Genomic DNA, 14,515 nt, shown 5'->3' with positions numbered 1-14,515 from the left:
CGGACCGCGAGATCGTGACCTGGCTGAAGTCGGACGCTTAACCGATTGCGCCACCGAGGCGCCCCTAGATGGGCAAAGTTTAAGAGTATTGATGTCTTCTTTGTCAATTCTCCATGCACAGAAGTTTGCACATACTTTTCACCGTATGACTATACATTGTGTTGATTGCTTTTCTTATCTTTCATGCTGGAATGGGTGCTCTCCTCGACTTGTTCATGTTTTGACTTTCCAGCATCTTAGTTCTTGATTCACTGTAGATGTTTAGTAAGTGGTTGTAGAAAGTATGAATTAATATGAGGCTCAACATATTGTCAAAGAATTTATAGTCTGGGAAAATAAAGCAGAAATGCCTGCAGGCGTTTGAGAATAATTGTAAAATGCTATGTAAACAGCACCTCGCAGAGTAAGTGCACTGGTACTAAGGGTATCCAGAGGAATGGAGTTATCAGAGTAGGGATTAATTTATTAGGGTAGGTAGACTTGGAAGGAAAACTTGCTTGAAAGTATATTCTCAGTTTATCTATTCAAACTTTTAGTATGGAAACCAGAAGACTAATTTTATCATTCAACTATGCTCCACTAAAACATATGGTCTTGTTTAATTCAAGAAGTTTAAAATGGCATATTGCTTTGGCATGCTTATAATGTCCATTGATGTTAATTAGAACTCTGCGCATGCATCAGTAGAATATAACTGAAACTGATGTGTAGAACTGTCTTATGTGAAGTAATAGAAAAGCAGTGAGAAGGCATGAAATGCGATAACGTCTATGACAAAGACATGATTTTTCTCACATATAGAAAAGAAAAAAAATCTTTAACTTAAGAAGAAAGTATTGTCTTGCTTTCTGACTCCTAAGACCTGGAATTTTATTTTCTCTGTATTATATTTAGGACTTGGAGGATAGATAAAATTAAACTGAACCTAAGTGTAGAAACTAAGTATCTTTTTTAAAGATGGAAACCAAGTTGAGGTACAAATTTTATACTCTTTTTAGTTATGGATATTCCCTGACATCACCTACAAGAACACTCTGAAGGGGAGAGTGACTGGGGTGTTCCAGGAGGGTAAAAGCATCATTGTTTGGCCATAGGATTTTGCTCTCTGGGTCCATCAAAAATTTATCAGTGAAAAACATCTGAGTATCCTCTTACACATGACTCCAGGTTGGAATGACAATCTGTAGTCTGAAAAGGATGACATTAATTACACAGAGCAAATTAGCAGAGGCTGCAGTCCGATGCTGGGTTCAAAGTTCAGCCAGACAGATACTCTCTGAGAGCTATTTTGAGGATAGTACTTTGCTAAAAAGGACATTCACTAACATTTTTCTCTTGGGAGTAAGAAGTGATGCCAGACAACGCCTGGCCTGATACGTTAATTGTAAATCTCCTGGTTTTAAAAACATTTACTTCGCATGTTTAAATTGTTGGTTTCTGCTCCATTCACATTCAGGTTTTACCATGTATGTTGTCTCTACCGCTAGAGCATTAATTTAGTATACCCATCTTTTGCATTGGGCCTGTCCTGCATATATTCAGACGGCCCTTCCCTCTGCTGTCTGTACAACCAGCTTCCTCCCTTCCTTCAGAACTTTGCTCAAATATCATCTTCTCAGTGAGGCCAACTTTGACCACCGTACTTAAGGTTATAGCCCTTAACTTCTAGCATTCCCAGTCTTTGCTGTGCTCAGTTTAGCTTTTTTCCTTCCTGTGTACTTAACCACCTTCTAAGAGGCTATCCAGTTTACTCACTTGTTTTCATTGTGTTTTTCTTTATCTTCCCCTACCCCTGCTGCTTTCGTGGGAGCTCCATGAGAACAGGATCTTTGTTTTGTTCACTGGTATATCCTAAGTATTTAGAATAATGCCAGCATATAGTAGGTGCTTAATAGTTACTGAAGGAATGATTGAATATATTTTACTTAACACAGTACCTGGCACTGTGTTAACAGTCAACACTTTTGATGACTTTGAAAAAACAGTAAGAAAAAAAACGCTGGATCAGTGTCCCTGTAAGTAAGCTCTGCCGCCCTAGTGTCATGGAAGCCACAGTTGTAGCAAAAGTGTCATGACTGCATGTTAATCCTGGGAATGTTCTTCTTGTGTAGGTCCACTTGGAGAGAAAAACCAGAACTGGGTATGCTTCTGCTAGCATGGAAGCTTTTCTTCCCTGTGCTTGACATTTCCTTTATTGGTTATTGGAATGCAAAACAGACAAACAAATATGAAAAAGTGGTTCATGGAATACATTTTACATTCTCTTCTAAAAATGGGCCAGATTTGGCTTTTATAAATGCCCACTTAATTTGGAAATTTCTAACACTATCATATCCGGATAGTTTTCAGCTTTCCAATATGACAGACTAATAACCAACAGAAAATTGAACGTTGTAATGAAAATCAGAGTATACCACTTTGAAATATAGTAGCAAGCTATTTTAACATGAAGTTTACTGTGTAAACCCGGTAAGGTCAAAGCAAAACAAGATGCTCTTGTCATCTTTTATTTATTTATTATCTTGGGGAAATATTTAATAGTTTCATTTTTTTTTTTTTTCTGATCCTAGAACCAAAATTAAAGTTATGGGATCTTTGGGTCTTGTTTTGTTTTGATTTTTCACACTGAACGTAAGATTTATGACTTAAAAGTGTTCTAAGACTTAGGTAACAGATCTGATTTACTTCTTAACAGGAAGTTAAAAAGCCTTTCAACGTTTTATAGACTTTGTGAGAATCCCATTTGAACCTTGTCACTGACCCTATGTTGAAGGAATGAACACAGGGAAAACAGACATTGGCTAGCAGACAAAGGTATTTTTCTGGATGTACTGAGGCAGTTATTACTTTTCTCCTTTATTATCTTGTTAGTGGTAGTTTTGGAGCTAAAAGTTATTGCATAATTTAAGAAGAAAGAAGAACGTTGTAGCATAATTTTTCCTCACAGAATAATGACTATGGGCTTTGCAGTCAGAGAGTCCTGGTTTGAGTCGATAATTTTATTTACTGTTTGTCCCTATTAAGTTATGTTACAACCTCTCTGAGCCTCAGTTTTCGTATCTGCAGAATGAGCATGATATCTATATGTTAGAATTATTGAGAAGATTAAATGTGGTTACGTAAAAATGCTTAGAAATGTGCCTGGCACATAGTAAATACTCAAAATTTTAGTTTTCTTTTAATTCTTATTTTAATCATTCTTAAAGACAATTTGTGGGAAAAATACTGTTCTAAGGGAATTATTATAGAAAAATAATTACGAATAAGATACTGCAGCACGCTGAAATACTTGACCTGGCTACCTTTCAGAATACATTTTTGACTTCAGAATTTACTGTATTCAGAACGATAATGTGATATTGCATTTACTCGGACAGTGTTTGCTAAGCGATAATTGCCGTGATCCTTACAGCAGGCCTGTGAGGGTGTCAGTACATGGCTAAGAGACCGACTTGCCTAAGGTCACATGAGTGGGAAGCAGGCAGAGCCAGAACATGAGTTCTGCTGAAAGTCTGTTTCTACTTAGAGCAAGAGCTTTCCATTGGAGCTTCAAGATAATACTGGCTCTGAGGCAGCAAGCCTCAATGGAACAAGCGTTAATATAAAAGAGAATTTGGGCGTCTTTCAGTAAATAAATACCCTTGAAGGGCGTTCAAGATGGATCTTTATCTATACCAAAGTTGCTCTGTAGGGAATGGTGTGGTGATTAGATACCAAAGTGGCAGTGTCACCCTCTCAAATATACTTTGTGTTGCAGTTATATATATACACACAGCCTCACTTGTGCCTTCAAAGTACTCTATTAAACATTTAAATAAAGGAAAAATCTTTCCGTAACATACTTCTAAGCCAATTTAGAGGTCATTGAACAGATGTCATATAATACTAATGTTAAATTACCCTGTGTAATAAGAAAATTACAGTTCCTAAGTGAAGATAGTAAAGGGAAACCATCCAATGAATTATTGTAGAATTTCAAAATGAAATAATTTCTTCAAAATTAACAGTGGCACCATATGACTTCAGGGAAGTGAGTCTGAGAGGGAGAAGGGAAATCAGAGACAAAAGAGAAGCCTTTCTGTGTTTATACATGTCAGTTTTCAGTTATGATGCTGGAAGAGCTAATGTAATGGTAGAGCTTTCAATTGTCCAGGAAGTGTATTATTAAACTATGTGGCAAGAAATTGATTAAAATCTGACTAACTGCTCACCGGGTTGTTTAATATAAAATCACAATAGCTGTTCTAGTCTACATATCCTTCTTTTTGCTATTAGGTACACTTTAAGAGCCTAATTATTTTGAGAACGTGGTATGACCAAAGAATGAAAACGTACAAAGTTTGACAACTTTAAATAAGCACTAGCATTTCTTAAAGAAAAAAAAAAAAACAAAACACCTCACTTACAGTTAGGAAACAATATTTATATTTAAGGTTGAAAAGCCAGGATATAGGAAAATTTTGCTAATTTGGAAGATGACCTTTAAGTGCACCAAAACCAAATAATTTGTAGGCTATGACATAGGGCACATTCCTACAAAATTTGTGTGAATGCTGCTTTAGCGGTTCTTGAAAGACAAACAAAGAAAGCTGGAATGAAATCTTTATCCCCCTCCCAAATCAGATGGGGTCTGACAAAAGAGTACAGCAGCACCCTTTCAGAGCTTGCCATTAAAACGAGGTCTCTGTAGCACAGTTAATGAGATGGTTCATAGTGGAAAACAATCTGTTTTTAAGAATGTTTAGATCAAAAGTAATTTCTAATCTATGAAATAAGGTCTCCTCAATACCCTTCATTCATGACTAAAGCTTTTATGTTTGTATTATTTACTTCAATCAGATGTTTTCAATTTTACCTTTTCTCTCTGTACAAATGCTTGACATGGTTCGTCAATACTGACCAACAATTTTATTCTTTCTTCAGAAAAGGGAGATTTTTTGAGAGAGGGAGAATGAAAAAGAGAGAAACATCTTTGCCTAAACGATTTGCAAGCATCTGTGCTTTAAGCTACTTTTTATGAACACTCCTTAGTAAATGACTCAAGGTAAAAAAGCAGAAAAGCATCCAATGTTAGGAAATTGCAATCCAATACCATGTAATTTAAACCTGCAGTTTGCTTCTCTTGTACTAAATGACATACAGATGGGTAGCTTAGTTCTCTCAACTTTGGGAACACAATTGGTCTTTTTGTATGAATGAACATATATTAACAAAAATATTTTGGACAGCATTGTTTAATTCTAGTTGTATAGATTTTAATTACCATGCCACTGGACGGAATACTTTTAACCAGTAGATTTTGTCACGTTGGACATGCAGTTAGTCTAACAAAATCCACAAAGGTACAACCCTTCCAACTGATAAAGAAATACAAAAAAAATAATAATAATTTTTAAGAGGGCTAGAGTGAACGGAGCAGAAACTCAGCTATCCCAGTCAACTGATATGTAACAAAGAGCAGCTCAGCACTCAGGCTCTGGAGAGGCTTGTTCTGACAGGACAAACATTTCTCATCTACCCCTTGGAAATATTACAAGTGTAAGGAGTAGGTGTTTGGATAAAGCCTAGTATAATATGGGTTCCACTGAGATGAGAGACCAGCACACCATTAGTGATATGCCAGCTGTTCCTGTGGATCTTTCCAGGCCAGAGCAGAGCCAGCGTGCTCTGTGGAAGGTCAGGAGAGGCGCTGTTTGACAACCCACAGGCCTGCTCCAAGGTGCGACTTTCTCTTTGGCTCTGCTTAGCTCTCTTCCCGCCTCTGTATTTTCTCATAGAGAATCAACCACTCTATCTTGGTGGCCCTGATCCTGGAAGCTGATATGCTTCTTCAATCCCACAATCAGGGTAACTGGTTAGTCAATTTTGTCCTGGTTTAATTTCAGTGATCTCACATACTATGACATTGGGGGACTGACAAGTAAAAGAAGTAGAAAACGTTTCTATTCTAAATCAGAATTCTTTTTTATTTCACAGAAGTTGAGTTTAGTATTCAGGGAACGAAGCAAGCTTTCTTTCAGTAACTTCAAAACGTGATAAGAGATTTTTGCACATGGGGCCAACTGCAAGCCTTTTTCCCACTGTGATGGATGACAAAAAGGAAAAAAAAAAAGCAATTTGACTGCAGTGAGTAAGGGTTGCCCTGTCTCAGAGTTATATTTCTTTTCCAATTCATTTGTGTAGGTAAAATAAAATACTACGTATAAACAGGTGTTGTCTGAACATTTTACTGCAGTCTGTATAGGTTGAAATAAAAGATGCCATTGTTATTAAAATCACATTAAAATCATTTCACCATTCAAATATACTCAGTGAAGTCTTCCTAGATACACTTTGCAAACAGAAGATGTAGGTCTGTAAGTAAAATCACATTCACTTTTCTTCTTCTCTTTGTCTTTCCCCCCTCCCTATTTTTCTCACCTTTTCTTTGGAACTTATTGAATCTACATTAGTGTCAATGCCTTCTGGAGTCTATTAAAATTTTCTTGCTGCCTGCTTAACCTGGTAAGATACAATCTTTAAAAGACATTCATTTTTAAGGGCTCCACAGAACCTAGTGCAGTATCTGACAATCACAGAGGACAGCAATTTCTAGTCACGGGAAAAAATGCATCTTCAGGGTTAAAAAAAAAATAGGATGGTATTTAAATCACCCAGAATGGAAATTAAATGACAGTTTCCAGCTATTCTACTGAGTTGCAAAGTTTTTGAATGGGGAGTTATTATTTAACCTAATATGCCCATCATCTTATATATATACAGTGTAAATGCTTATAAATGGAGTTATGCTTTTGGAATTTATTTGAAAAAAGAAGGTCATGGTTTCAGGAGACGTAAAGGATGTACTACCATCTTTGTGAATGTTCAGTGAGTCATTACCATCACATGCTGGTATCCTTGGCTCTAGCACCTTGTCAGTGCTCCCATGGAATCACCTGAACCTTGAGAAGGATTCTCTGTAAACGGAGAGAAATAGTCAGCTGCGTGGAAGTAAGTTTGGTGCGTGAGGGGCTGGTCTGGTGGTTGACCAGTGACTGCTAAAGCTGGGCTGTGGCGGCCAGCCAAAGCAAGCATTCGGGATCCAAGCTAAAAAGCCTCCTTCTCCCATGTCCTCTCTTTTTCCAGGGTCATGTAGGGATAAAAAGAACTGTAAGGTGGTCTTTTCCCAGCAGGAACTAAGGAAGCGGCTGACACCCCTGCAGTACCATGTCACTCAGGAGAAAGGGACCGAAAGGTAAGATGAGCTGCGAGAAAAGGTCATTAAGTAAGAGCTAGTTTTCTTCACCCCGCACCCCCCCCCCCCCGCTTTGAATCCTGTTCCTTGCCATTTAATTTAAAGAATGCTACACCTCTTTGCTAACATCTACAAATTGGTATCCTTGAAAAGGTTGAAAATGGTACTGTTTAGGTGAAGACTAAGTTTTATTTATTCTTTCCCCCATTCAATGAACACTCTATCTTATGTAAAGTCACAAGGCTTTTATTAAGGGCCTGTTTTTAGTTTACTACAAAATGTGTGGAAGTAATAGCGAGTTAGGTACATTTTTGGGGAAGACATCACAGTAAGCAAAACCACGAGGGACATGGCGCTGTGCCAGGACGCTGAAATTTTGAAGGTGGCCATTGTAAGTATAGACGTTTTGGCTGCAAAAAGAAGGTAGCATAATTTAGTTCCTTTCTACCCCACTCCAATTTCTTTTTGAAGCACATGTGGAGAAAGTATTTATTGGCTCATTTGTGGTTGGAATGTCAAAAATTTTCAATAACTGCCCTCACATGGCTTTGGTCCTTGGAAATTCGCCCTAAGTCCTGAAAAAAGAGTCTGTTCACTTCCAAGACGTTTTTAGTGAATAAAGTCTCTCTCAGCTGATTCCAGCTCAAAGGTAACTTGCCAAGGTCCAACCATTTTGTTGTTTAATTTATACCATGGAGGCTGGCATAAGGCCGTGACTTACCTCTGATCCAAATTTATTAATGATGTAACTTCTTGTTTTCATTCATGAACTGAAAGAGCTCTTTACCACACATGGGGTCCTTGTTAATAGGCAACACTCTCTTCCTGTCACAGTATATACTGTTTACTGAGTTTGCCAAATGTTGAATCTCTGACAGAGTCTACCCTCACCACACAACGAGCCGACGGTGGGCTTCAGTCTCAGCCCAGGAGGACCTCTGCCCGTCCTGTTGTGTACATGACGAGCAAAATGATTGAATGCACACAAACAACTAGAGATTAGGTCATTCTTAAAAATTCTGTTTATAAAAAAATTGGACCTCATAAAGAGGGTGAAAGGATAATAAAAACAAGCTGCAGAGCACATAGACTTTTTGTTGGGCTAGCACAGCTGATTTGCATTAGTGGAATGACCTCCTAGCCTTTAAGATTGTTAACTTAGAAAAATATTCCCTTAAAGCTGCAATATTCCTTTTCAAACCAAAAAATAAGTCTCCTTCCACTTGAAGTCTTGGACCCTTCTGCATTTTGGGGTATACACTCTTGGACACTGTAGAGTAGGCAGAAATCTTGTGTAGTAATGTTTTGTTCTGCGAATCTGAACTACAAGCTGTTTTTTTTTTTTTAATAGCAAAAATTTTTTCTAAGCATTACATAACTAGATGGCTTGAGTTTTTTTTTTTTTTATTTAACTTGCACTAGTTTGGAGTAGTTATATGCACATTTTATTATATAGATTTGAAGTATATTAGTAATGTTCAGATTTCCATATGTTTGGTCTGTTCTCATTTTAGGACAAAAAGCCCTTGAAAGATTTATTAGAGAAATCTATTTTAAGCAAATACATTCTATAAGAAATAATGCGAACTTTGTTTAATTGTTTTAATGCCCTGTGTATTTGTTTATCAGTGCCTTCGAAGGAGAATATACACATCACAAAGATCCTGGAATATATAAATGTGTCGTTTGTGGAACTCCATTGTTCAAGTAAGTATGTTAAAAACCTATGGATATGGACAGTTCACAGATGGTAACAAGCTAGTTATTGCTCATTCACATTAAAATCTTTATAGTACTGCTAAAAAAAAAAAAAGAATCTTCATACTACTAAATTCTCGTATTTCTATTATTTCTGTTTTCTCCCCACAAGAGTAATTACTGACTTTCATAATAAATTACCAGCTTGCTAGGCTGGCTGACTTTGCACTGTTTGGACCTTTAAAATTCACAGTGTTAACTTGTTCATCGCAATTATCCATGGTGCTTACAAGGGCTATGAAAGAGATTTTGGTGGGCATAGAAACATTTATATAGTTGTTGATTTTTCCGTTATCAAGTGATGGCCCTGAATTTATTGATTGGGCCGTGGTGAAAGTTCTTCGTGTGCATTCTTCAGATTGAGTGATAGCCACCTAGTTGATGACTCATACTTCTGCGAGGAAGTGCAGTACCTGTATCAAAAGTAACATGGGACTTCCAACAGATAGTTGTACATGTGTAAACAGATTATGTAATGTGATTTTGACAGTTTTTGCACTGATCCACAATCTTTATTTTATTTTATTTTTTTTTCAACGTTTATTTATTTTTGGGACAGAGAGAGACAGAGCATGAACGGGGGAGGGGCAGAGAGAGAGGGAGACACAGAATCGGAAACAGGCTCCAGGCTCCGAGCCATCAGCCCAGAGCCTGACGCGGGGCTCGAACTCACGGACCGTGAGATCGTGACCTGGCTGAAGTCGGACGCTTAACCGACTGCGCCACCCAGGCGCCCCAACACAATCTTTATTTTAAAGATTCCCAGTAGTTTCCTATGAAACAAGCAGTGCATAGGCTTTTTCGCCCAAATCGTTAATTCAGACAGTGTATTCTGGAGATTATGGATCTTATTCAAGAAAGGAAAATCTTCACCAAAATTTATTTATCTAGGTGTAGAAAATCCTAGAAGCCCTGTACTTCCCACCGGGATGCTGATTTAGGGGAATGAAAAGACAGAAACCTTAATTGAGGGTAAATGTCATTTATTTAAAGCAAAATTACAAATTTCTTAGGGGAATTGAACAAACAATCTGATACGTGTAGCATGTAAAACGTACTTAATATCTCTCCATAAATGTTTCCCTTTTAAAGCACTTGAATTTACAGATTTTCCAGAAATAACAGGAAACAGTAGTTTCCTTGAAATTTTTAAAAAAAGTTTAAAACCTTTCTTAACTTGCATAAACCTTATTGCACATTAGTGTTGGTTGAGAATCTGTTCTGAATTCTTATGTATTTATTCTTCATGTTAAAAAAAACCAGCCCTTCAAATTGTCACCCATTTCCTCTCAGAAAACACACATCTTTATATTTCAACACCTTTAGCTTGTGTCATAATAGTTGATATAACACTTAAGATAGTTGCTGAGCCATGTTAAACTTGTTAATATCCCAAATGGTAAAAATTGGCCACATCCCCTTTGCCTTTTGTTTAAGATTCCCCATCTCTTTTCCGTATCATGTGATTCAGTAGAGTAGTGGATCTAAGGAGAGCTTACTGTTTTAAATAAGAAACAGAACCACTATAAATGAAGGATTTAACCCATGTGAGATTTTGAGTCACAAATACTGAAAACCTTTATTTAAACATAGGTACTGGTGAGATTCAAGGAGTTTCACATTTGATGTGACATTATGTCTATTTCCTTTAGCATTCTTGTAGGGAAACCTTTAATTTTTCTAAGTTTCTAAGGAATATGGGTTAATATTTTTATTCTATTTCTCCCTCACCCTATTTTTAAATTGTATGCTTCCTCTTATCTTGTCAATCTGGGGGGGGGGGGAATGCTTTAGCCTTTATTATAGAATGCATTCATTCATCGGTCTAGTGCTGCTGTCTTCATACTGGAGACAGCAAGGTGTCCACCAACACTTTCCAGGGGCCACAGGGCACAGACAGTTTTGAGGGAATCAATTTTCTGGTCCTCAACCTCTGTATGTATGCGTCCCTGAAACTCATGTGCGTGAGAGAGTCTGTGGTCAGCTGCCTCTTTCTTCCTATCTCCTCTATCATAATCCCCTTCTCCAGCTTTACAGAAGATATCATACCTTTCACCCGTCCCAAATCTTACTATGATTTATTGTCCTGGGATAGCATCTCTAAGGCATCAAGCAAAATGACAGTTTTGGTAGGACTGCTATCTGCTTATCTTTCTCTCCATTATCTGTTATCTTGTGTCTGTCTATTCATTTTCTTTTTTAATTTTTTTTTCAACGTTTATTTATTTTTGGGACAGAGAGAGACAGAGCATGAACGGGCGAGGGGCAGAGAGAGGGAGACACAGAATCGGAAACAGGCTCCAGGCTCTGAGCCATCAGCCCAGAGCCCGACGCGGGGCTCGAACTCACGGACCGCGAGATTGTGACGTGGCTGAAGTCGGACGCTTAACCGACTGCGCCACCCAGGCGCCCCTGTCTATTCATTTTCTACCTGTCTCCTTAAGTGAGATGGTTGCCCTGAGAATACGTATCCACATATTTCTTTAAATTTTAAAAATGAAACTCTTTTTTTTGATAGTTTGATTTGACTGATTGATACAACAGAGAGGACTACCTTTGCCAATGAGGTTATATGGTGGACTTTTTCACTTCCTAGATGATCTAAATATGTAGCTTTTTAAGGTTTTGGCAAAAATGTATTTTAAGCATGTAATCTATTTACAGACACCAGAAAAGTCACTTATTTTTTCACTTATTGAAATTTTGATAAGAAATGTTAGCGGTTACTTTAAAATATATAAGGGAGTATATGTCAGTAAACCACACAGTAATTTGAACAGGAAAAGTATAATTTAAAGAATTACTCCCTCTAACAGAGGATTGGGGTAATGAGGGATTGGCTGGCAGGGAGTAAATAGAAATTCTAGAGAATACAGAACTCACAAATAGAAGAAGGAATCATGACCACTAGGGCTGAGATAGAGCCCAGGGAAAAGCTCCCCGTGTGCCCCGCTCCCCACTTTCCTCTCCCAGGGGCTGAGATCTGGGTCTTATTGGAGAGGGCATGGCTGTACCTAAAATAGCAGAGAAATCACCGCAGTGCCATGACTGTGCGACTTTCTGGAAATCTGCCCTCTGAAGTGCTGGGGGAAAGCTGTGTATAGGGAGGTATCTCACTGTAGATACTCCACTGCAAAAATACCTGGGTGGGGGGGGGGGGGGCACCACGGGAAGCTGCTGGCTGCCAGGTGCTGCTGATTCCTGGCCCTGAAGGCAGCACCTGGCACCAGAGAGGCTGCTTGTGCTGTAGGAGCCTGTCACCAGAAGAGTGGTGTGTGGGGCAGAGGCCGGGTGCTGGGAGAGCAGTCTGTCAGGGGCCGGCTGCGGCAGGAGCCATTCACTCTGCAGCAGCCTGGCTTTGGAGAAGCTACCTACACAGCAAGGGCCCAGAAGAAGAGAAGCGACATGCCCTGCAAAAGCCAGATGCTAGAGAAGCCACACGCTCTGCAGGAACCTGCTGAGCAAACATCCTGAAACTAGGAGGGGAACACACCTTGCTCTTCCGCGGTCTTTGTCCTGTGCCCTCTGCTGACAAAGTTTAATATCATGTTAGCTGACAAAAAAATGTTTAAAGGTCCCAGCTCCCTTTTAGCAGAGTAGGGAAGGCTAGAGGACAGAGAGGCAATAAATTGATAAAAAGCACAGAATGTATGTATACAAATACATATTTTCCCAGATTATACACACACACATATATATATCCCAATATATGTGTTTTCCCAAAATTCTTTTATTGAGTTTCATGAGTAAGTTTGAAGGCCACTCACTAGTTTAGTGAATTAATGGCATCACTAACAGACAACTTGTTGAGATAGTTGGTTTCATACTTTGGACACAAGGTGCAAGGAACCAAAGGGGGGTGTGAGTGAGAAAGTGTATGGGGTTTTTGTTTGATTGTTAGGGAGGAGGGAGTAAGGGAAGAAGATGGGGCAGAAGAGACCAAATAAAGTAACAACATGAGAAATAATAGTGCGAGGGAAACAGATAAAAAATAAGGTAAAATAAAGAAAGAAGTGCTGAATTTGAAAATGCCCAATCATTAGCGATGTGAAAAGATTGTTTTCCCAGTTGCCATTTCTGTTATCAGTATTCAGTGTATGTGCATGCGCACTCACATGCGTATAATTCTCCTTTCATTTGACTGATATCTGTATACATAATATTTCCTTACAAAAAAGGCCATTCAATGATTCTCCTTTCATTTTCAAACTTGTGCTCTACCCTGAGTATGCTCCCTTTCAACAATATACTGCTTTCTTACTGCTTACCAAGTACAAGAACCTTATTCACGAACTGCGTATAAACCAAATGTGTAATTTATTCCATGGTTCACATTTTCTTCACATACACAAACTCTACCAACCTAGTTTATTTCTCATGTAGTATTCCTGGGTTTCAGTTAGTAAATTAGCCGACAGGAGTAAGAATGTTCTCCCCTCTGGTTATTTGAACTTCTAAAATTTCATAAAATGAATTTATTGCACATCAGATAAACCAGAGAAGGCATTGGTGAAATAATGTAATTCAGAATGTATTTTTGACCACTTATATTTGCTTTGGCTGACACTTTGCCAGGTGTTGTGGAACAAATAAAATAAATTTATGAACTATTTTTTCCTTAAGGTACTTACAGTTTTGTTGGAGTGATAGGAGAAACAGAATGAACAATGATAAAATATGGAAAAATAATGCCACTGTCTATCTGGATGTGTCTGTTAGAAATGCGTTCATGTGTAATAGGAGGGGTATGTGACTGCATCAAAGTTGGACCAGTTGTCGCAGAGTTGATGAGACCACACTTTACCAGGCAGAGAAGGGTTTCGTTTTTTCCAGGTGGAGGATGCCTGATAGAGAATGCCATGGAGAAGAAGAATTGGAGATAGGATCAAAAGTGGATTTTGCAAGGAAACAGTTAGGAGACTGGTCCAGTAGGAGTGGGGAGGTGAGTTATGTTGGGAGAAGTGGGAGATTTGGCTGGAGGGTTAGAAGGGACCAATTAAGAAGGCCCTGAGATACCAGAGAGGACATTTAAATTCCTACTAAAACCCTTTAAGCCCTGGGATCTCTTCCTCTAGGAAGCCCAGACTCAGCCTTCCAGGGTGAACTTTGGTGTCCTTTATCTCTGCTCCCACCACACCTTGTGTCCACCTCCATCCATGTACTTCCATGTTGTTTTGCAGTTACCTGTCTATATGCCTGTCTGCCCACTAGTAAGGGAACTCCCACAGCAAGGCCAGGCCTTACTCATATTTCTATCTCTAGCCCTTAGCATGTAATAATCACTAAGCATTTGTTTGTTGGTCAGATTCATGTCTAAACTTTGTTAGATGGGTTATGGAGAAATTTCAGATAAGTCAGTAGCGTGATGAAAATGGGAAGTAAGCCACAACAGGGTAGAAGATAGATTTCTGGGGGTGAAAAGAGAAGGCAATAAAGGTATGACAGCCTCAGTGGAAACTTTTTTCCTTGTTAGCTAATAAACCTCAGCATTATCCATGTATAATCAACTCCTAATAATTTTGT

At 38.5% G+C, this 14,515-nt stretch overlaps 1 protein-coding gene across 2 annotated transcripts in view; it reads left to right on the top strand.

The window, feature by feature from the left end:
- The window catches only part of MSRB3 (methionine sulfoxide reductase B3), a 175,217-nt gene that overhangs the window by 42,083 nt on the left and 118,619 nt on the right, over positions 1–14,515 (top strand). For both annotated transcript variants that reach the window (XM_040491498.1, XM_040491499.1), the window contains exons 3-4: positions 7,126–7,234; positions 8,864–8,941. In XM_040491498.1, coding sequence (XP_040347432.1) covers positions 7,126–7,234; positions 8,864–8,941 — 187 coding nt within the window. The remainder of the gene's footprint in view (positions 1–7,125; positions 7,235–8,863; positions 8,942–14,515) is intronic.

Source organism: Herpailurus yagouaroundi, unplaced genomic scaffold (genome assembly GCF_014898765.1).
Source record: "Herpailurus yagouaroundi ecotype Mexico unplaced genomic scaffold, PumYag 182, whole genome shotgun sequence".
NCBI classification, from domain to species: domain Eukaryota; kingdom Metazoa; phylum Chordata; class Mammalia; order Carnivora; family Felidae; genus Herpailurus; species Herpailurus yagouaroundi.
Note: the sequence above shows the minus strand (reverse complement) of the source record. Positions and strands in the feature narration are given on the sequence as shown.